The 23315-nt window shown below is 38.7% G+C and overlaps 4 protein-coding genes across 7 annotated transcripts; all 4 read left to right on the forward strand.

Moving 5' to 3' along the window:
* The first annotated feature begins 1120 nt into the window (after positions 1–1120).
* LOC131334249 (uncharacterized) lies at positions 1121–2196 on the forward strand. Its single transcript, XM_058369180.1, has one exon. It carries the CDS (start codon positions 1527–1529, stop codon positions 1941–1943), a length of 417 nt encoding a protein of 138 aa, XP_058225163.1. The 5' UTR covers positions 1121–1526; the 3' UTR covers positions 1944–2196.
* Positions 2197–8999: 6803 nt separating this feature from the next.
* LOC131334250 (VQ motif-containing protein 17) lies at positions 9000–9888 on the forward strand. The gene has a single exon (XM_058369181.1). It carries the CDS (start codon positions 9164–9166, stop codon positions 9611–9613), a length of 450 nt encoding a protein of 149 aa, XP_058225164.1. The 5' UTR covers positions 9000–9163; the 3' UTR covers positions 9614–9888.
* Positions 9889–12342: 2454 nt separating this feature from the next.
* LOC131334251 (citrate synthase, mitochondrial) lies at positions 12343–19268 on the forward strand. 3 transcript variants are annotated; one of them, XM_058369183.1, is made up of 21 exons: positions 12429–12460; positions 12493–12521; positions 12696–12765; positions 12869–12931; positions 13777–13818; positions 14329–14394; positions 14558–14623; positions 14761–14874; positions 15153–15216; positions 15670–15752; positions 15960–16009; positions 16090–16167; positions 16306–16434; positions 16657–16699; positions 16837–16923; positions 17111–17212; positions 17869–17976; positions 18089–18139; positions 18563–18636; positions 18779–18830; positions 18946–19268. In XM_058369183.1, exons 3-21 carry the CDS (start codon positions 12715–12717, stop codon positions 19036–19038), a joined length of 1416 nt encoding a protein of 471 aa, XP_058225166.1. In that variant the 5' UTR covers positions 12429–12460; positions 12493–12521; positions 12696–12714; the 3' UTR covers positions 19039–19268. The 3 variants fall into 3 exon arrangements, with proteins under 3 accessions (XP_058225168.1, XP_058225166.1, XP_058225167.1); XM_058369185.1 differs by lacking the exons at positions 12429–12460; positions 12493–12521 and adding an exon at positions 12343–12417; XM_058369184.1 differs by lacking the exon at positions 12429–12460 and having other exon boundaries at positions 12500–12589.
* A 784-nt stretch (positions 19269–20052) lies between these two features.
* LOC131334253 (uncharacterized) lies at positions 20053–23104 on the forward strand. Of its 2 annotated transcripts, none has more exons than XM_058369188.1 (2): positions 20053–20494; positions 22793–23104. In XM_058369188.1, exons 1-2 carry the CDS (start codon positions 20361–20363, stop codon positions 23040–23042), a joined length of 384 nt encoding a protein of 127 aa, XP_058225171.1. In that variant the 5' UTR covers positions 20053–20360; the 3' UTR covers positions 23043–23104. The 2 variants fall into 2 exon arrangements, with proteins under 2 accessions (XP_058225171.1, XP_058225170.1); XM_058369187.1 differs by having other exon boundaries at positions 20255–20494; positions 22778–23104.
* Positions 23105–23315: the final 211 nt, after the last annotated feature.

The raw sequence follows: 23315 nt of genomic DNA on the forward strand, positions 1-23315 counted from the left end.
AAATACATTATTTTATAGTTCTCGTTTTGCGGACCGGACAAACATTATGAGACGGAGGGAATATTATTGATGTTTTGATCTTTGCCATCATTTACCACCACTTTCACTTCAATGCCACCACTACCACAACTCCACATGCACCTCTACCACGACCATTGATATTTTAGTACTCCTTTCGTCCCAAAATATTTGTTTGATCCGCAAAACGAGGACTAAAAAATAATACATTTTTTTCAATAAAAAATTCAAACTTTTTTCATAAATTACAAAAACTCATCGATACCTAATGAATTGTTGAAAAAAAATTTAAATTTTTCTTGCAAAAATCATATTATTTTTACTTCCTTATTTTGCGGACCGGACAAACATTATGAGACGGAGGGAGTATCACGTAACATCAAAAAATTGTGGATAATAATCGGTAGTATTATATTATTGATGTTTTGACCTTTGCCATCATTTACCACCACTTCCACTTCAACGCCACCACTACCACAACCACTACCACAACTCCACATGCACCTCCACCACGACCACTGTCTACTGCACCGCCAAGGTCATTGGCACCGCAACTATTATTTAAAAAAAAAAAAGAATTACAAAGAATTACTATTAAAGTTAAGAAATTCTCATTTTTTTTTTGTTGGTGGTTGCGGTGGCGATGATGCACGGTCATAGTTATTGTGTAATGGGGAATTAAAAGAAATTGAATTGAAAAATATTATTAACCTTTTCGAATTGGCAATATTCTCAATATTAATTTGTTTGGTGGGAGAAAGATTCACCATTAACCCATTTATTTGTGAAGGCGCAATATGTTTATCATTGATTTAAAGTTTGAGGTTCATCAAATGGTGATATCTATTTGAACTAATCATATTTATTACAAGAAAAAATTGACAGCCAAAATATCTCTCATTACTCTTTAGGCCAAAATAAAATTCCAATAAAGTTTTCACGAATGTCCCTATCATTCCATGAGAGGATTACAATTCGTATTGAATGCAAACCACAGACACGATTTCCCCATCACAAGACCATCCACGGTCCCCAAACGGACGGTCCAGATATTACCTCACATTACAAAAACTCTTACCATGACCAACTTAAAAAACGTGAATGTCATCTCACACGAAACCCATCATCTTTCACTCATTTTTTTCTTTTTCCACCGATGGGCACGAGTGTCTAGGATAATTTACGTGAAATTCAACCAATTTGCTTCCTGATGTAGTCCAAGACAAATCGGAGATTAAAAAATTTATTAATTATTGAAACGGACGATGAGATTGAGCATTGTGCTCGAGAGAGGGATCAAACAAAACGATGTAATAATTATGTTATACCGAAAATTACAATATCTCTAAAACGGAGGAGACACCGAAGTCAATCCCTACTCAATTTTGTGGGGAAGACTACCGTGGCTTCCACCGTTTACACAAAACCACATAAATCCGCAAACCGCCGCTTCACAAAACCAACCACCTTAAAATACAATATCCAGAGAGAGAGAGAGAGAGAGAGAGATGGGGGTGGTGATAATTGACGGCTCGACGGTGCGAGATTTCGTGAGCAACGAAGAGCACTTCAACAAGAGCGTCGACGAGAAGTTCTCGTCGATCGACCTCAACCGCGACGGCGTCCTGTCCCGATCCGAGCTGCGCAAGGCGTTCGAGTCCTTCCGGCTCCTCGAGACGCACTTCGGCGTCGACGTGGCGACTGCGCCGGAGGAGCTTGGGCGGCTCTACGACTCCATCTTCGAGAAGTTCGACTGCGACGGGAGCGAGTCCGTCGACCTGGAGGAGTTCCGGTCGGAGATGAGGAAGATCATGCTCGCGATCGCGGACGGGCTCGGGTCGGCGCCGATCCAGATGGCTCTCGAAGAAGACGACGAGAGCTTGCTCAAACAGGCTGCGGATCTGGAGGCTTCGAAGAATCAGTGAGCTCGATGTTCCATATATCTTCTCCACCGCACATTCGTATGGGCTCTACCACTCCAATAATGTTTGCGACTCTATATCATGTGTGTGTTTGTAAAATCACTGAATTGTGTCTTTGTTTGTTTGATCCGACTGTTGTTATGTGGTCTGGTCTACGTGATGGAATAAGTGGCTTACCGTTTGTAATAAGGTGTAATTGGTTGGCGCCTAAAACTTTGATTGAATTATCTCTAGTATTAATGTGGTGTTCGAGAAACTGGTTTGACTGTTTTCGATGGAAGAATTTGTCAAAAAATAAGTGCAGCCAATGGTTGACTGATATATAATGAAATGGGGAAAGTTGTCAAGAATGGACCTCTTTAATAGAGAAAATATGGTTGGACAAAAAACTGGTCCTCACAACATACTAACCTTATCTTTTTCCTTCTTTTCTTGTTTTTGTTTTGTAGGTAAGGTGTTCGGATCAGTTATGTACATCTCGATTAATTTCATTCCTAATTCGTTTAAAAGCAAGCTATTCATGTTACCTCGATTAATTTCATTCCTAATTCGTTTAAAAGCAAGCCATTCAAGTTACGAGTACGGAATTAACAAGAAATTTTTTTTTTAACCTGACTCCAAGAACAGTATTGCTAACCTTACCTTTAAAAACATTAATGATTGCCTTAAAGATACTAGAAAATACTACCTCCGTCCCAATTCAGTTGTTATTTTTGGGAGTTCGTGCCACTTTTTAATTGATTATATCTTATAATTTATAATGTTTTAAATGATTTTGAAAACATTATATTATAAAATAAATCGAGATTTATCAAACAAGATCCATATTGGATATTAAATTCATTACCAATTTAAAAATATAACTAGTTTTTTATCCAGTTAGAATAGAACTGGAACAAGTAAATTGGGTAGTACAGAATACTAGTAGTAGCATAAAAACTAAACGGATGATGCTATGGTGTTTCCGATCATTTTGGGGACATCGTAATTTTTGGCATAACTTCACTATTATGAGCATAATTAAAACTCATTACAAGTATAACTGAACCCAAATAAAGCATAACCAAGGAATATTCAAAAAACCAATCAAGACATAACCAAACCCAACCAATGCATAACAAACAAGTTATGTCTTGTTATAGTTCTGTTATGCTTATAATGTGTTTTGGTTATACTTATAATGGTTTGGTTATGCTAAAAGTCACGGTGTCCCCAAAATGACTGGAGACACCGAAGTTATTTCCTAAACTAACTAGTACTCCCTCTGTCATGTTCTCGATTTTAAACATAATTATAAATGATTTACATATTAAAAATACTTACAAATATCCGTACGATACCCAAAAGTCACTGTGTTCTCATTCCCTTAGTTACACTTCCAAGTCCAAAAGATTTCCAAATATTACAATGTCAGCTCGACGGCCCCAAATTATCATAGGTATCGAATTTCAAAGAGATTAAGGGTTACAATATTCCAAGTCAAAAGAATTACAATTTAAGTTACAAATACATCTTTCAAAATAAATTTACGAAGATGAATAAATAACTCCTTCGGTTAGCTTTCAAAAATAATGTCCACACTCCAAGCACGCGAAGCAATGCAAGCTATGGTTTCGGGTTAGCACCTGAAAATAATATAAGGCTTGAGCTACACTAGCCCAGTAAAAAAGTCTACGCAAACTCTATATGCAAATGAGCGAGACGGGTGAACGAATGATGGGAAATCAAATGACAACGAAGGAAGCATAACTATGATAATCAAGTGTTCCAATATCTCCAAACCGTCATCTCGACATACTCTTATATCCTGTTCGATCCATTTGTGTCTCAATAACTCGAATCGTCAATGTGTTTGAGCCGAAGCTCCTGCCGGGCTAATTTTGAGACCCCGATATCCCCTGCCAAGCACCCACCTTGAAGGTTAGGCCTTGAGTGATTATTTTGAGCATTAGCTCCTGTCATGCTAATTATGGGACCCTGATATCCCCTGCCAGGCACCCACCCGTCGATGAACCCCGAATGTTCGCGCGTTGTTCACATACTCAAGTGTACCGTTTGTAAAACATCATGCAATTCGAAGCTCATACTTATCATTTCAAAATTTCATAAATTCTAACAGATCCAATTTAGATATCTCGTTGATCAAGATGTCATGCATGATTGCCCAAGCCCTTATTTTATAAGTATATATATAAATAATCATGTAAACCATTGAAATGGTTTAAGGTTTAAGAAAAGTAGGATTGCAACGACACAGCAGGATTAAGCCTTTGACGGGTTTCTTACCGGTAGGTAGTGGGGTACTACCGGTACAAACCGGAAACAGAGGGGACACAATTTTGGTTTGCAAGAATTCAACCGGTAGGAGGAAAAATGGTACCGGTAGGAGTCCGAGAAAAATTAGTAATCCTACCGGTAAGGAACAAATCCTACCGGTACAAACTCAAAACAGAGGGTACACATCATTACAACAACAAGGTTCTACCGGTAGAGAAAAACGTCATACCGGTAGAAATTCGGAATTTGGCGATTTTAACAGAAAAATGCAAATTTCGATCCAAGCTCAAATTCAACATTACAAGCACGGTTTCAAACACCAAATCACTCATAAAACATATAAAGAGTGGTAGAATTTCCTACCTCGAGCATCCAAGCCCAAAACAAAAAGATTGATCGAACCCTAGTTTCTGGAATCCAAATCAAGCGAAAATACACCCAACCGAGCTCTATCCAACGCGATACGAGCCCGAATACGCACGTAAAAGATGGAGTTGAAGTTGATTGTTGTGGATTTTGAGTGATTGGGTGAGAGAGCGAGAGAGATGGAGAGACCGAGTGAGAAAGAGAGTGTCGAGAGGGAGATGGGATGAAAAGAATGGGAAAAAGAAAAAAAATCTCACTGGTATACACGACACACACACATGCACTAAATCACACTCACACCCAATAATTTCCAAACCATTACACATTTAACCCACAACTATAATTTTCTCATTAATCCATCAATTATCCATTTATAAAACATTAAAAATTAATAATGGAAATTTACGGGTCTCTACACCCTCCGTCCTAATTTACTTGTTCCAATTTTATTCTAGCCGGATAAAAAAACTAGTTATATCTTTAAATTGGTAATGAATTTTATATCCAATATGGATCTTGTTTGATAGATCTCGATTTGTTCTATAATACAATATTTTCAAAATCACCTAAAACAATATAAATTACAAGATATAATCAATTGAAAAGTGGCACGAATTAGATATAACTAATTTTTTTATCCGGCTAGAATAAAACTGAAACAAGTAAATTGAGACGGAGGGAGTATTTGGCAACTCTTATCTTCAATCCAGCGTGTCATTTGTCAACCACACGCACCATATATTCCAAGCCTCAAAACACATACTGTGGGCGGGCTACAAAATCGGTAAATCTGTCTTCACAGATAATCTGTGCACAGATTTTATTATGGAGTTCATTATGGATCTCATACAAACGATTTGAGCCGTTCATTAAATGTAAAACATTTTTTAAGGGTTTCCGTAAAAAATCAAATCAATCCAATACCTATAGGTGCTTGATCTAATTATCTAATTTTTCATTACCCAAAAATCTGAATGAAAATTTAGATGATTGGATCAAGCACCTATAGGTATTAGATTGAGCATGTTTTTCACGGGGACGCTTGAAAAAATATTTTTCATTTAATAAACAGTTCGAATCATTTGTGTGGGATCTGTGGTGAACTTCATAACAAAATCTGTGTACAGATGTATGTCTGGTTCGCAGGGTTCCTACAAAATTATGTGGATAACGAATCAGGCCGTGGATATTATTAATTGCTCTTTCAGGCTGGCCAAGCCTGAATATTCCGAAAGCCCACGTAATAAGTTGGACGACTCACGACACGCCATATGACATTGTCTTGTGCACACACAGTACAGTAGACTAATGAATTGGTAAACAAACAAGGCTTCCTTAGCTTTCGTAATCTACTGGAATACTATTTGGCCAAAACATCAGATCGAGAAAACGAATAATAATATAAAAACAAGTTGTCCTGATCAGTTTAATCCTTATTACGGCGGCTTAGACATAGCTGATCATGTTGTTCACGTTATCCGCCTAATTGCTGTCACAAAGACAATTCAAAGTTTTCTTGAATGTCTTCTTATTTTTTTTTGTCTTTTTGAAATTTTTTTTATTTGAAGTCCTCTCTTGTAAAAAAGCCCGGTTCTAACCCAAGAGGTTTGGTCAAGTGGTTGTGAGAAAGTAATAAGTTCTCCTCCATGAGGTCTTCCACGGAGGCCAAACATTTCAAACCTTGAGGCTATCAAGACCTCAAAATTAGTCGAGGTACGCGCAAGTTAACCCGGACTTCCGATTATAAATTTTAAAAAAAGGCCTAATTCTTTGTCAGTTTGTTAGAGAAACTTCCAATGGTGTTCCTCTCACATCTCTAGATTTAATTTGAACTAACTTTTCATCTCCATAATTGCATGTGACCATTTCCCTTAGCAGTCGACAGGCGACAAGTCAAACACACCGGCGTTGCATATTCAACTTAACCACCCTCTCCTTCCCATCTATATAACCACCTAGATAACATGGGGGATGTCTTCAAAACATACCCATTCTCTCTCTCTCTCTCTCTCTCTCTCTCTCTCTCTCAAGGAACTCAGGAACTCCCGATATGGAAATAGAGACTGGTTTAGGAGATGTGTTATTGAAGGTGGTGCTGTTTGTTTTAGTCCAAGCTCTTGTTTATTTCATCCTTTCCAAATCCTCCGACATCTTCTCCAAGAACCCGGTTCGGTCCGCAAGTTTCAAGCCGGCTCGGTCAGTTATTGTCCGGCGAATTGTTGCCACCCTTGCCGACATGCCTGCCGGCGGCGAGGCCTCGCCTTCTTCCAAGGATATGGTATTGCAGAGGAAGAATGACAGAACTGCCCACGAGCACACTTCTTAGGCTCCTCTCCGCTGTCATGATTTTTTGGGGATCTTTTTCCCATTTCTTTTGAGGTCATTGGAAGAAATTCTATGCATATAATAGTAAGAGTAGGGTGGGAGAAGGGGATTGATGGGTATTCTTTTGTTGATTGATTGAATGTTAGGTCTAGTTATAAGTATTTTCAACTAGGGTTGGATTGTTCTTTCATTGAATGTTAGGTCTAGTCATAAGTAGGAGTACTGCTACTTCTAAGTTATCAACTAGGGTTTGATGTACCTATGAATTTGTAATACATGAATCAATTGTTTTGGAAGTCCGATTTCGAATCAGTAGTTGATGTGGTGGTGAATTTTGAATCTTTGAGATTTTGGTGAATGACAATCTCAAACGAGTTATTGCGTTTTTTCTGTGAAGAATGCAAGGCGGCATATTTGTAATTGAGACACCACTTGCCAATTAAATTTGGTAGAATACATTAATTTGTCTCTCACCCACCAATAACTATCATGGAGCACAACTGTTACATCCCACATATTCTCAATTATCAAATTTTACCCGATAAGGGCCTAACCGGAAATGATGCATGTTTGGCGAGACTTATCAATAGATGGTTGATCTTTCTAAAATCGTGCTTCGGGCACCGTGAAAGTTTCAGGCCAAGTGAAAGTTCAAGATTAGAGGGACAAATAAGGATATTGAACCTAAGAAACTGTGAAACAAATTACTATAACACGAAAAATTAATTTCTAAATTAAGTGAAGTGGTTTTTAAATTACGATTTGTTTTTAAAAAGTCTGTGTCAACATACTTACTGTTAAGAAAACTGGTGCCTAGCTAGCAATACAAGTGATCAGTACGGAACTATAGCCCAATTGAGAAAGAATCTGCATTGTGTCCGGATGAGGTGGAAACCCCATGGTTTCCGCCACGGCCCATTGTGGGCCGTACTGAGCATTTTCGTTAATAATTCGAATCATTCATCTTGTAGGGTCCCGCAAATTAATGTTAATGCAAAAAATCATCTTGATTGAACATCAATAGCCATGTCAAAAATTGAATTTTGGTTTATAAAACGGACGGCCTAATTCTGTCACTAGTATTTTAAGTTAAACTGTCCATGACCGTCGGTTTTATAAACCAAAATTTAAATTTTGATATAGTTTTTAATGTCCGATCAAGTTGATTTTTTACGTAGACAAATAACTTTTCGGACCCTACAAGATGAACGGTTTAGATTACTGCAGTGAATACCCAGTAGGGCTCACAATGAGTGACGGAAACCATGAGGTTTTCACCTCATCCGGAAAGAATTTAATCTCATTGAGGAGAGTAATGGAAATTCAATGTTGTCATGATCAAGAGAGAGCCCAAATTGGTAACAAAAACACACTCAACATTCTGGTTGCTACTTTAAAATGGAAAAGAGATGGGCAAGTGACCAAGTGTTGAGAGTATATAACCATGTCAAATTCATATGATCTTTGTCCAATACCATAGATCCTTGCAAATAACTCTTTGGCTGTAGCCTGTAGCCAATGGCAAGAACTGACAAAATCAATATAGCACTTAAATGCAACTCTACAAGCAACTTGTCGAGGGATAGAGAGCATAAAAGATTGCATATTTGTTGCCATCCAAATATTGACTTCTGTGGGAGACATGGCCGAGCCCAATTGCCTAGCTCCGAGCCGAGCGTGAGCTTCAAGGGAGCATCGTGGGAGACATGGCCGAGCCCAGTTGCTAAACTCTGGGCCGAGCTTGAGCTTCGAGGGAGCATCGTGGGGACATATATGGCCGAGCCTAGTTGCCTAGCTCCGGGCCGAGCCGAGCCGAGCAGAGCTTCGAAGGAGCATTGTGGGGACAAGGTCGAGCCTAGTTGCCAAGCTCCGGGCCGAGCCGAGCCGAGCTTTGAGGGAGCATTGTGGGGACAAGGCCGAGCCTAGTTGCCAAGCTCCGGGCCGAGCCGAGCTTCGTGGGAGCTATCATGAGAAACATGGCCGAGCCCACTGAACTAACTCCGGGATGAGCCGAGCCTCGTGGCCTTCCGCCAAACGTAACGATTGTGGCCGAACTAGAATATTCGGCCACTACAACTTCATAAAAGAACGTAAAATATTCAGTCTCTCTTTGTTATGTCCGAAGGTATTTTCTCACTTTTTTAATGACACAGATGAACGATGGAATGATGTATCCTTCGTTTATTTAAAGTCTCCCTCTTCCAACAAACAAACTAAATTCCTCTCTCTCTCTCTCTCTCTCTCTCTCTCTCTCAATGCACGGTTTGAAGAACATGAAGCAACACCCAAGTAGTAATTATGTGTCAACAGAGTCTAAACGGGGCATGAACAGAGATTCACAAGTAATATCAAAGGTCAAGCCAAAGCCGCGCATGCCGCGCATAACCCACATATTTGCACCAGAAGTCATAAAGACAGATGAAGCCAGCTTCAGAGATTTAGTCCAGAAACTCACTGGGAAACCTTCCGGCAGCGAAACCCGCCACGAGAATACTAATAGCCCTCCGACTATTGAACAAAGGAGCAAATATATTCGGACAGAAAACGACGTCCACATTCGTTATGGAGAGAGAATCAAGGAGGAAAGTGAAGAAATTTTTGGAGGTGAGGATTCAAATAGTTTCGTAGACCTGATTGAACTTCCTTTGCTTCCTCTGAAGTCTTCTCACTTCAGCAGGTATAATGGGATGCCACTTTTCAAGTGAAGACCGCCTCTTCGTCTTTTTTTTCTCTTTGTTTCATGGACACGAATTGGATTTTCTATGTGGAATTGGTTTTCAGGAAATCGGGTCGTAGGCTTCTTCTTTTTCCCTGCTGTTTTTTGTCGTATATATTTGTTTCTCCCAAGCAAAAAGTAATTGGAGGAATATACAGTCATATTTTAAGACCTCAATCGAACAAAACGGACGTCAATATTCTTATTTTAAGGTTTATGATGTAAAATTAGCTTGGTAATGTAAAGCTCCCGGATGTTATGTACTAGTATTATTCTGTTGTGGTTCCTTTCATTTCAAGACCAAATGCATAGTATTTGTGCCCATGTCATTTGTGCAGAGGAAAATAAACCAAATAACAATTAAAACGGTCTATCATGCACAACAAAGATGAATCACGAAAAGTACAAAAACATTAGATATACATAGTTTGACACATGAGACCGCACGTATGCTGCCCACAGTCACAACGGAAGGTGAGGGGAAATCTACGATTACACAAAAAAAAGATAATAGCACGCGACTTTTGTCCTCTTAATTGTGCCTCTTAATTTCTTTTAAGTTTCTCTCCCCCAAAACGGGCAAATATTTATGCTTTGTGTAACCAAGCCTCCGGACGCAAAACGGCTGAGAGTGCGTCTGGACACCCAATACGAAAATATGGAATTACATTTGGTTAGTTGAATTTGTTTTCACAGCTATATTTAGTTGTTCATTTGTAAGGCTCATCTCTACTTATGAGAACCGTTGACAAAATCTTAATATTTTACAGAATATGAGACTTCTACAAAGAGCAGCATATATAGTAGCTTTCAATGAAGTCATGCCGTTACGATTTTGATGCCAAAGTGGGTCTCCACTTGGCTCTTTTATTCGCAGAATTTGCAAGATGTGAAGGTTTAGGAGCCTAAAGAATAACCCTTCACAAGCCAGCCTCGTGGTCAGAAGTCAATGCCTATGACAAATAGTAGTACTATATATATGGCTATATTGCTAAATATGTGAATAAAAAAAATTCAAAGATGTGCTGCAAATTCGCAAGTCCAACCTCGTGGTCATGTTTTAGATGGAATGAGGTGCACGTTCTCCTTTTTTTGGTTCTGCAACCTTAAAGTATGTTTTGACAAGTCGCGCCCTTAGGCATTTAGCTAGGTGATAAAGTTATGTACCTGCCCTATCATATATGAGGTTATTATGTAATCATTTTATAGGTAGAGCTCTACTAGGATTGGATCTTTAGATATCGAGATGCAGATAAAGATGGCACGGATCTGTCCATGATATTACCATTCCTAATCCCTTTAATTTCTTTAGGATTATGGATTTCTGTAGAGCTTGGACTGTTTGTGGTTATTCCCGTAGAGATAAGAGGAGGGGTAAAAGAGTTCTATTACGCCTGAAAACCCCCCTTGGGGTGATTATTCTGGCCTCCGTAGTCTTTTTTTCGTTTTATACACACACATCCCAATCACATGACGAATTGAAAGGTAAAATTTTGATTGCCCATCTAAAAGTTGACTAGGAAAAATGCGAGCATAGTTTAACATGTGGGTTGTGCCAAAAGTTCCATAAGTAGGGTGGCTTTCATTATTCCTGCGGTATAAAAATAATGATGCATTAGTTTCTCTTCAAAAGCTATGCTAAATATTTGTCACTTTTTGTACCTAACCTCCCCTTGTTATACTTTGAGGTTGGAGCTATGTAAAGTGTAACCTCAAGAAGACCATAGGATGTGTTAGGATTAATAGATTTTAATCCTTATTCGATAAGTTGGTTTTTATTCTCTGCAATTGATATTCAGTTGAACGGTTCTTTTTCACCTTTTTACTTATTCCCTTTCTATGCAGCGATTATATTCCCAAAAAAGTTCGGTTACCGGCCAAAATAATGAATAACTAATAGCGAAAAATGCACAAGTAATTCCAAAAAAATGTATACTGACAAAAAAAATGATTAACTTTTTTGGGGTTGGCTTATGCCGGGAAAAATTATTTGGAGGTTTATTGAACACCTATATCTATAGAACCGTAACTTTTTCAGAAAAAATGAAAATACTCGTATATGTTGCCGTGCACCCAAAAGGTGCTTATCATACAGCAAAACTCTATGTACACGCAAGCGTAACTAACCAAAAAATATAGCGAACATCACTTACACTCTTGTGGTTTGGTGTCGGTGCGGATACGCCCCCAGACTTTCAATTTGTTGCACATGACCACCCTATGCTTTTGTGTGCGTACGTTCGCGCGCACTTACACCATTGACAGAAATAATGAAAAGCCTAACGTGCCCTTCTATTTAAGAATGAGCAAACTTCATTTACACCCCATGTGGTTTGGTGTTGATGCGTATACCTAACATTTCTATTAGCTTTCTCATTTAAAAATTAGTATAGTACTATTACGCAAAGACGTACTAATTTTTTTACCAAACACCACCCAAACCTAATGTTTCTTGCTTTCATTTACGAAAACAAGAATAACAAAAGCACAAAACGAAAACAAAAGATTAGGGACCAATCCGATCGTTGATCTCGGCACTGGCAGCTCGGAGCAAATTTGTGCACATAAAAATTGTTTGTAAATTTGAACTATTTATTATTCAATAAGATTCGAACCATCGATCGTCGAGGACAGCGACCAGATCGACCGCTCTCCCATCCCGGAAACGATAGTAGCTTGCCAAAAAAGACCACACGAGTAATTTCGGTTGATTAAGCTCTCTCTCTTTAATCCTGACATACTTTTGGTCAAGATACGCAGCTTACGCGCCGTCACTATTTCCTGATCAATTCGGTTATTCCCTCTCATCAACTCTCTCTGCATTCGTCTCGCATTTTCTCTCTCTCTCTCTCTCTCTCTCTCTCTCTCTCTCTCTCTCTCTCTCTCTAATCTGTTCGGTAACTATTCTATTGCTTAGATCACTTAGTAATAATGATTTGAAGCCCTCGCAATTGATCCATTTATCGTGCGGAATTCGTAGTTGATGTGTTTTTACAAATATAATAATTGCGAGATCTGTGGTTGAATTCTGCTTATACGTTCGATTGTGATACCGTGGTTGAATTTGGCAGTTGGATTGCTTTGAGAGCGATGGTGTTCTTCAGAGGTGTTTCGGCGCTTTCCAAGCTACGTTCTCGTCTTGTAAGATACATACGCACAAATCTGCGGTGTTGATTTCGTATTGGTTTTTTTGTGCTTTTCCTGTGAGTTTATTTGACATTATATATGTTTTTTGGATTTTTAGGTTCAGCAACCAAGTCTGACCAGCACTGTGAGGTGGCTTCAAATAGAAACCTCCTCTGATCTTGTAACCTCCACACCCCTCTATATCTCCTTTACACTTACGCGTAGTTATCAATTTAGCTGTATGTGTACATATAGGGAAGTTAATCAATCATACGTATATCTACGCTCTCTTCTGACGTAACCGTGTCATCAACAATTAACAATGTTGGAAGAAAGATTCAAGTGAAACCCTCAAGTTTATGAGTCTATGTAGAGTTGAATCTCGTAAAATTACGTGGATATGTAACAGTAGTTATAGCATTCTGTGGAAGAAGTTATTGTCCTAGTAGTAAGTCCAATTGATGGTTCTACTAAGATGCACAAACTGTCAAGTATACACAAGGTAGAAGGATGGAACAAGGTGAGTAGGATTCAAGGTTTAACTCGCTGCCCAGCTCATTCTCAAGTATGCGCAAGGTACAACGAATGAAGGATGGAATGAGCAAGTCTAATGTGCTACGTAAATTTATCGTGGTTCCTAGTAATATGAATATAGTTACTGATGTAGCTCATGATTGGAATATTCTATCTTCTCTGCTTTTATGGTCCTACTTTTTTTCTTTTTCGTTTTTTAATTCTGTGCATTTTTCCAGTTTATGGATCTTGAATTCACATGCCTTCTGGCCAGAATATGCACATCGTCCTTTCGTCTTTCAGAGATGTAGGAAACTAGTGAAGTGGGAAGCCTAGTGGAAAAAATGACAAGAAAATAATCATAATGATAATAGCATGTCGCGTTTCTAGCAATTGTGCATTGTCGATACTTAAAAGGAATTGGTGTTAGTAACATTTTCTTCTAGCTAAGGTCCTCTCTAATTCTCTTACTTTTGTTTGTTGGTCTTTTTCATCTAATTTTTTCCTGTGTAGGATCTTCATTCTCAGCTGAAGGAACTAATTCCCGAACGGCAGGTACATTCAACTAAGTTTGGTATATATGTATTGACAATAAAGGAATTGTGTAATTAATTTGTGTCCTGATCTCAATCAGACTTCTTTTTCATGTTCCCTCGAATTATGGAAGTTTTCCAGTTTGGTTGGTTACAAGAATTCGGGTCATTGTTATCCAAAAAAGAATTCGGGTCATTTTTGCGGTCATTGATCACTTGACCTTGTCTTAATATAATTTTGCAACTGGAACATTTTTCTCTGTGAAGAACTGCCTAAGTGCCTGCCCACTTTTGTTGGTTTCGTGAATGTGTAAGTTGCTGGGTTTCAACAGTGGAAGTTGCATTCTTTTTGGTTAATCTCAATTTGGCTTTGGAGTCTTTGCATGCTACATTTGTGACTTAAGTTTACTCGTGATACGGTGTTAGAAAACTTGTTAAGTGTTGTTCTTCGCCAATTGTGGTCAAGATAGGCTAGAAATCAGATATTATTTCTAGGAGTAAAACCTCATTAGTGTGGTTGATTTTGTTTCAGGAGCGCCTGAAGAAACTGAAGTCAGAACATGGAAAGGTTCAACTGGGGAACATTACAGTTGATATGGTAAAACCATAAAGATGTCCTTTTCTATTCCTCACTTGTCTAATTCAATGGCGGAGAGGATGGTTAACAGAATTTTTGAAATTCTGCTGGCTTCCAATTTCTGTGCAACCTCTCATTCTATGTTGTTTTTTCAGTTCTTTTAACTTTATTTTTAATCTGAAAGGTTCTTGGAGGAATGAGAGGAATGACAGGTTTGCTGTGGGAAACCTCATTACTTGACCCTGATGAGGTGTGTTACCAGTTCGTGAAGGGTTTTTATGTCAATAGTGTTTTGCTTTCTGTGTTTCTGTTAGGTATAAAGTATTGGCGATGAAAAACTAGCTGAATTACCCGATAAAACGATTTTTGGTTTTTATCTCTCTCCAGGGCATTCGGTTTCGGGGTTTGTCGATACCTGAATGTCAGAAAGTATTACCAGCAGCAAAGCCTGATGGAGAGCCATTGCCCGAGGGTCTGCTCTGGCTCCTTTTAACAGGAAAGGTAGGTAATCTTAGTGATTGAGATTAGAGCGTACATCAAGTTATTTGCAGTGGGTATTAAGGAACAACAAAAAGGAGGACAATTGAACTGAGTTACTGGTATAAAAATATGTTCAGGCTTCATATTTTTCCTTTTTTTTTTTTTTTTCTGCCTCTTGGGATTGGGATTTAGGTTTGTTTGGTTCAGGTTGGCTTGTTGCCTCTGGCTAGAATATTGCCTGTTCACTATCATTCAAACATCATTATCCTAACGCCTCCCAATCTGAGCGCTCTGTGCAGGTACCAACCAAAGGGCAAGTAGATGCATTATCTAAGGAATTACGAAGCCGTGCTGCAGTTCCAGGTTGCGTAACTTTCAATTTTGTCTTTTACCTTTTTAACGCAATCACCCATAGTGTAGGCATTTCTGAACGTCATTTTTTACGATTTATTGAGCAAACCCCAAATAGTAGGAATCGACTTTGTGCAAGATCAATTTGGGTAGTTGGTTTCCTGCTGGTATAATTTTTTTATTGTACCTTTTTAGTTGATTTTTAAAGGAAAAATGACTTGAAAACTCATTCGCCTCTATCTGCTCGTAGATTCTTGCATGATAGTTTTATTGGAGCTATTTCTCTTCTTTAAGGCCTTTAAGTCTTCACATTCCATATTCATGTCCTTACTGGTGGTTTAAGGGCAGCTATTAACATCACTCCGGTCTCGTTGTTCTAGTCTCATTATCAGCATTTCAAGTGCTTATTCCCGACTCGTCAAAAAAAAGAAGAAAAAGTGCTTATTCATTATGTTGTGGTTGCAGATCATGTGTATAAAGCAATTGATGCCCTTCCTGTTTCAGCTCATCCAATGACCCAGTTAACAACTGGTGTCATGGCTCTTCAGGTTGATCAACACACTTTCTAAAATTCTTTGTTTTTCTCATTTCCAGCCATTTTATGTGTTGATAGTATAATCAATTATATAACATCGAACCACATCCATGCAAAATTGAGGGGTGTTATAAATTGATTTGATTGACTCAGCTTTTGTTGGGCATTCTTGAGTCCATTTGAAGTTGAAATAAACTCAATTGAATGGCTTATCTTTCAGGTTCAGAGTGAATTCCAGAAGGCATACGAGAAGGGGATCTCCAAATCAAAGTAATTCTTCTTAATCAGATTTGTGTTGGCAATTTTCCCTTTTCTTGTTATCCAACAGCTGAAGATTATTCTGTTTTCAGGTACTGGGAACCAACGTATGAGGACTCCCTTAGTTTAATTGCTCAATTGCCAGTTGTAGCTGCTTATGTCTATCGAAGGTTAGTAAATTTGATCGCAGCCCTTGTTTTCTTCTACGGATACAGAACCAGGGCTAATCACTTGATTCTAAGTTCGTATGCAAGTGTTACATGTTTGTGTGGGTCATGTTGGATTGACTCTTTCCTTTTTCTATGAAGGATTTACAAGAATGGCCGAGTCATACCCAAGGACGATTCCCTGGATTACGGTGCCAATTTTTCCAACATGCTTGGTTTTGATAGTCCTGAAATGCATGAGCTTATGCGGCTTTACATCACCATTCACAGGTGCATTATCAGCCTCTGTTCAAAATTGTTCTAAGGCTAAGGCTAGTTCACGGTTCCAAAATTTATTTTAAAACGTTGTAAACTATTCGTGTCCTCCATTTATTGGAGTATGATTCCCCTCGGTCAACATTCTAGAGTTTGTTTCTCTGCACGTAAAAGTAACATAATTGATAGTAACCCTGATCAGCTTATGACGAAATTGTATTTCATGATGGGTTGCAGTGACCATGAAGGTGGGAATGTTAGTGCACACACTGGTCATCTAGTAAGTTACTTCGGTCCTTATCCATCCTAATGCACAAATTTTACAATCTCCCTCTTGCATTTAAGTTCTATCTGGTATTTGCCTGCCCAGTATTCTGGACATGACCATTGAATCTGTTAATGTCATGTTCACTTCAGGTTGCCAGTGCCCTTTCAGATCCTTACCTTTCGTTTGCAGCTGCATTAAATGGTTTGGCTGGACCACTCCACGGCTTGGCTAATCAGGTATTGGAATTTTTTCAGTTACATGAGTTTTTTTAGATTTCTGAGTTTTTTCAGAAAAATTAGCTGCAAGTTTGCATTAAGGTTTAGTCAACCTGCATGGACAAGATTCACATGAATACTGAGGTACATGAATTTTCTCTATGGACCAGATCTTGGGTGTCTTACTTTTGTTATGATGTGTTTACAGGAAGTTTTGCTATGGATCAAATCTGTGGTAGATGAGTGTGGCGAGAACATAACCACAGAACAGTTGAAAGACTATGTTTGGAAGACACTGAACAGTGGAAAGGTATATAATAAATGCTAAAGTATTTCCAAGGCTTTTCTACCAAGAAGTTTATTACTGAAAACTCATCAATCATTGAGGCTATTGAAATGTATCTCAGAACCATGGCAACATTGATATCCAATGGTAATTTTGATGGGCTCAATAGTACTTCTGACCACTGCTTTCGTAATTTATGTACACTCGGATGAGGTTCCTTTGTCTGATTTTTTTTTCCTTTCTGGGTTTACGCTAACTTGGTTAGTTCCGATGCTTCCTTCTGGATGTCCTTTTTTAGTATTGCGTATCCTGGATCTCTCTCGCTGAGGTGCTGGCCTCAGTAGAAAATATGCATATCCATGTTCCAGTTGTCTTGTTCGGGTTTTTAACAGCTGCAGTTTGATAATCTATAAATAATTCAGTCTCCTCCGAATTCTTTTCCTTTCGACGTCTTTGTAAATATACTTTGTTCATTATTGTCGTTGGTCCTCTTTATTCAGTTTTGCTGCTATGCTTAAGTTCTCGATCCAGTTCATCTATCTTTTGATTTTTTGGCGAATGTTTGGCAAATTACAGTAATTCATGATCACATTGTACTGTTAATGCTGGGTAGCAATAATGGCATAATAAGCTGTCAGTGTCTTTCTTATGCATTCAATGTTATTTTTGCAAATTTGTAGGTTGTTCCTGGATTTGGACACGGTGTTTTACGGAAAACTGATCCAAGATATATGTGTCAGAGGGAGTTTGCATTGAAGCACCTACCTAAGGATCCACTGTTTCTGCTGGTTATCACCTAAAACTATTGTGACATTATAACGATTGGCCTTTGTGTGGCAAAAACATGTGCAAAGTGATATCCTGTTGATTTGATTATCTAACATCGCTTTAATCATGTAGGTGTCTAAGCTTTACGAAGTGGTGCCTCCTATCCTTACCGAGCTTGGCAAGGTAACTTGTTTTATCTCTATATTACTGATTAGGAGATAACTTGGAACTGAACTCTCACAAGATATACACCCTAAAGTACCCGAATTTCAGGGGAAGGTGTTACCAAAAGATCTAAAAAAATAAATTCAGAGGAGGTACAGAAAATGGAATGTGAATTATCTGGTTCGTCCCTGAATTTTGGTATATCTGCATGGAGCACTTTGAAATATGGTGATTGGCAAATAAGCTAGGAATGGGATTATAATCAAGAAGTCTCCTTCGGAGGATTTCAATAACAAAAAGCCTTTGTTCTTTTAATCATTGGTTTTCAGTTGGCTATTATCTCCCAAAGTTGATTAAAAAGATTATGTCGATCTATATTTCTTTTACAGCAATTCAAACATAGGATTCAAATATGTTGCTTTCTGTTTTGGATGCATGTAGGTCAAGAACCCTTGGCCTAACGTTGATGCCCACAGCGGGGTGTTACTGAATTATTATGGGTTAACTGAAGCAAGGTAAGAAATTTTCTGTACTCTTTTTATCTTCTACTACTATTTGTTTCCCTCAACGGCTTATTACAAGTACCGATGAGTTCGTTTGGTTCACTTGCGACTGTATTGATAATACGATCACACCCTTGAAATAAATTATCCACAGATACTTTACTGTTCTTTTCGGTGTATCGAGGTCTATTGGGATCTGCTCTCAGGTTCTTTCTGCCGCATTACAGTCCTTCAAATTATTCCTTTTGTTTCTTTGATCTTACCCACCTTTGTTTTCGTTGTTTTGTTGATCGTGTCTGACTTTGGTATTTGTTGATTTAGCTAATATGGGACCGAGCTCTTGGCTTACCACTGGAGAGGCCGAAGAGCGTTACGACGGAATGGCTTGAAAATCATTGCAAGAAATCAGCTTAGTCTAGTTACTTCATAAGAATACAAGAATGATGCATGAGTTTTCTCAATAATGGATTTTTGGGGAATGTGAGGGTGGTTTAAAGTGGGGACCTTTTCCTCATCGGATTGTAGTTTGTCCGACGGGCGTTTCAAATGTGTAGCTGCCAGAGCTCCATCCCTAAATTTTGTATCCAGTGATTTGGATTTGTTATTCTTGCTTTGCTAACCATGGATTGCGGTTTATGCTTGAATTCTATGGTGTTGGTGGGAGCATTTTCATTCCAGTTGTACTGCTGTTGTGGAATGTGCTCGTATCATAGGTTACAAACTTACAATACCATCTCAGATTTCTCCCACTTTGGCATGTATTTGGATGAGGGATTTGTCAAAGTATTTATACAGAGGGGCCAATGATAGAAGATACAAATGAAGTGAGAAGCTAAAATCATCTTCCCTCAGGGATTAGCCCAAAATCCATGGGAGAAAAATGCATAATACTTCAACTAAACAAGTTAGTGTTATTTTTTTTGAAATGGAAATTCATTAGGCTTTACTTCCTTAAACTATTAGAACAAAACTGGGAATTCAACCCTTGCTCCTATTCTCCTGTGGCCCCTTCAAACTTATTTACTGCGACATGCAATTTTTCCGTTACTATATATGCTTTGTTGGGAACTTGTGGAAACATAGAGAAAGGAAGAGAGAATTTAATAACAAGAAATTCTTTCCCATTGTTTGGTTTGGAGAGAATAAAATTTTTAGAATTTTGCATAGTACAATTTCTCTTTCTTTTTTCTCCTATTTCCCTTTATCTTCTTTGCTCTCATTTTTTTAAAGTTCCAAACAGAGCATAACATGACAAAAATCTTGCACTGCATGAGACGCAAGTACTCGTCACATCCTTAAACCCTGATTAAATTAGTTACGATTTCAAAATTACTGCATGAGTCGCTAATGCTCGTCACGTCTTCACATCTTTGCAAGGACGAAATATAGATAAGTACATGGGTGTGGAATGTATTTTATCCCAGCCTCATATGCTGGAGGAGATATTCTTTTCCACACGGAAGCTCCGTGAACAATTAGTTTACGGAGGAGCGGCGCAATCTCAATCGTTTATTTGCGTAATCAATTGTTGAGATTCGTTTTCAATTATGATCGATCACAATTAACTCTTTCCCGAAAAAGTTTCATTCACGTCTTGAACGGTCACGATCGAGGGCCTTGAACAAGTGTTATAAGCACCTGCATAAAGAAGATTTTAGCATGTATCATCAGCTTGTCATTTGGCACTGTTTTATTTTGGTTCAGATTGTCACTTCGCAAAAAAAATCTCGCGCATAATGGCCTCCCTCCATTGCTGTGCCTGTGGTCGTCCGTTGCCGTCCGTTCTAGGGTTCCGCCGTCCCAATTGTAAACCCTCCACCACCGTCCCTGCGCTTGGAGCCAATCTCCCTCCTACCCCTCCAAATTTGAGGTAATTACTTCCAACTTACACGCTCAAAACTGCTTTCGCTGGGGAAAAATAAAAATGTCAATTGATTGCCCTTTTAGTTTTATTGCGTCCTTAAAAGTAATGGGTTTCAGTCTTTGAAGTGAAAAGTGGTTACAATTTGTAAATCCACCTTGTGTGAATTTTTACTAAGCCAACGAAATGGCTTGGTCATTTTTATTTGAGTTGGTGTTTCTTTCGTGAATTCGGTGGTGTTAATTCCATCTTTTGAGATGTGGATCATTGGGTTGAATGTTGCACGTTGCCAATTGGTGAAGCATCATGAAATTGAGCTCAATCAGTGTCTTGTCAAGACTGGCCCTATGCCCAACATTTATGTTGGTCTGCCAAAGTATGTGTTGTAGAGCCTGCTAGTGAATGAGCTCGTGTCTTAGATTGTTGTAATTTTGGTTCATTCATGTATTTGTGATGGAATATGTAATGCCGTTGGGCTTTGAAATGAAATTGCTGTGTACCAAAAAAGAAAAGATAAGAATTGTCTTGTTGATCATCCAATCAATGCTTTGCTTGAAATAGGTTTACAATTTATCCAAGCACATAAGATGATTAGAAATAGTTTGACTTGTGATACTCCACCGTGCCCCATTGCCCGTATTTGACTAAGTGATGGTGCTGAAATCCAATTCCTTGATATATGCTTGGGATTGCTCATCGATCTCATGTGGTTTATAGACTACCAGTTTACTTGGACAACTATCTGTTTGCATCAGAAGCTACGGCTTTATTCTTCTTTATGTTGGTTGAAATTCTTGTGTAAACTACTATGTACATGGCTGCTTTGATATTCGTAACATCTGCTAGTGTTCAGGCACTTAAGATGACATACTCACGAGTTACAATAGTGTGATTTACACAACAGTGAGCTGTTGTACTGGGGATGATGTTCACTTTTTGCCTAAAAGCTGAATTTCTGAATTTGTTTCATGTTTCCAACCCTTGCTAATTGTGCTTATAGCTGTTATGGGCACTTGTCTGGACCTCGGAGCGATTAGCTGTGCATGTCAAACTGCCTAGGCAACGCTTGCTTCAGCGGCCCATAGGCTTACAGTGTATTTTCCGCTGCATATGATTTTTATATCAAACTTCTAAGAAAGAAATGAGCGGAGTGAGACTAAAACCTGAGCACCTTGTGCGGAATAACTGTCACAAAGAAACACAACCTACTAAATAAGAACAATGATACTCAAACTTGGGCATGGTGTGCGAAATAAGCATCTCTTAACCACCATCCTTGCTTATCCTTTTTCGTTAGTCTTTACCACATCCAATACATTGTAAGTCGTTTAATGCTGTAATAAACAAAGAATAAAAATGTAGTAGGGTGATCGTCTTGGTGGTTGCATAGCTCAGTCTGGTTGGCTAGGCGCCTACGGCCAAATTGACAACGAATGCTTGGCTAGGCGCCTAGGGCCAAATTGACAACGAATGCTTTCTATCTGTTGGATTTACATGAATGGTGTTTGTTTGTTAGTTTATTGAACTTTTCATTCTCTCACCAAGAATCAATCTGGAATCAGATTTGTTGGGGATATAATGATATATCAGTACATACAAGAATGACTATCTGGATACAAAAATGCATGTTGCTGTTAACTGGAAGAATTGCCAAGGATTCCACAGGGAAGAGGTATATGGGCGGCCGCTGCATATAGCAATGCATAATGGTGGTATTCGATACTAATCATTTCTAACCAATCAAATTCCATTTTATGTCCACCCCACAATTCCACTGCTCACTGCTAGGTTTTTAGCTTCCCCTTAACCTCTTTGCTTCCTTGGCCGCAAACTCCTTAAAAGCTGAAAACCCCTGCCTGCTATCAGCACCCACACCTCCTCCAGTTGCCTCTGGCAATTGAAAATACATCTTGTCGCACCTCCCCACAAAGCACCCATGTCCGGATAACTCTCCCCCAATTTCTATGGTGTCTCCCTCCAGATATCTTAAACATTGCTGAAGCTCCTTGAAAGCAGTCACGAACTCATTAAACCTCTTGCTTCAAGTTCAAGAGCAACAACGAACGACTTGTCAAGTCCCTCTCCTTTTGATGAGTATGAAATGGAGCCCCGGGTAGCTTTGGTTTGTGTGTTAAGAAGTTCTAAAGGATTTCTGAGTCATAAAGTGCCGTATTATAAATAACCAGAAAACTAGTTATCTGAAATTTACCCTACTTGCAGAACTCTTGGTTGTTTGTATTGTAGCTTTTCATGTATTTTGACCATTATTGTTTAGTTCTGAGGACACATTAGTAATTTAATATTCAGGTTCAAGAATGCTGCAAGATTGCAAGTGAGGCACAGATCATTTGTTGTGTTTGCATCGAACACTAACCCTCCAGATCAAGGCTCTCTCAAAGGGAAATCGGATGGGGCTGCAACCAGTGATGGCCACCATGGTCCTCCATTTCTCACTATTTTGGCCGGTGTCGTAGTCTTTCTTGTCTTATTTTGGATCATTGGATCCATTGTAACATGGCTGCTTAGTCTAATTTTCAATTTGCCATCTTCTAAATAGGCTTGTATTTTCACCATCATGTACAAAACCTAGAATAAATTGGTATGTGATCTTATTGAAAATGTTGGACTCTCTCTCTCTCTCTCTCTCTGAGTTAGAAATGTTACTAACCCTCTTCTCCTCTTACGATTTTTGAACCCTCGAGCCCTTTCCTCCTCCCACGAGATTTCTCAAAATTCACCTGATTTTCCTGGACCAGCAGGCTTGAAAACTTATCGCCGCAAAAGACAGATCTAAAAAACAGATGCTAACTCGTAGTAGAATATTTACACT

The sequence above is a fragment of the Rhododendron vialii genome, chromosome 7a (genome assembly GCF_030253575.1).
Source record: "Rhododendron vialii isolate Sample 1 chromosome 7a, ASM3025357v1".
Lineage (NCBI taxonomy): Eukaryota > Viridiplantae > Streptophyta > Magnoliopsida > Ericales > Ericaceae > Rhododendron > Rhododendron vialii.

Bases quoted from the DNA above. Each gene is read 5' to 3' on its own strand.
- LOC131334251 (XM_058369185.1), top strand. From the start codon at position 12,715: ATGGTGTTCTTCAGAGGTGTTTCGGCGCTTTCCAAGCTACGTTCTCGT. The intron at 13,819-14,328 runs GTACATTCAACT...ATTTTGTTTCAG, and splicing joins AACTAATTCCCGAACGGCAG to GAGCGCCTGAAGAAACTGAA. The intron at 16,435-16,656 runs GTGCATTATCAG...GATGGGTTGCAG, and splicing joins CTTTACATCACCATTCACAG to TGACCATGAAGGTGGGAATG.
- LOC131334253 (XM_058369187.1), top strand. From the start codon at position 20,361: ATGGCCTCCCTCCATTGCTGTGCCTGTGGTCGTCCGTTGCCGTCCGTT. The intron at 20,495-22,777 runs GTAATTACTTCC...AGGACACATTAG, and splicing joins CCTACCCCTCCAAATTTGAG to TAATTTAATATTCAGGTTCA.
- LOC131334250 (XM_058369181.1), top strand. From the start codon at position 9,164: ATGCACGGTTTGAAGAACATGAAGCAACACCCAAGTAGTAATTATGTG.
- LOC131334249 (XM_058369180.1), top strand. From the start codon at position 1,527: ATGGGGGTGGTGATAATTGACGGCTCGACGGTGCGAGATTTCGTGAGC.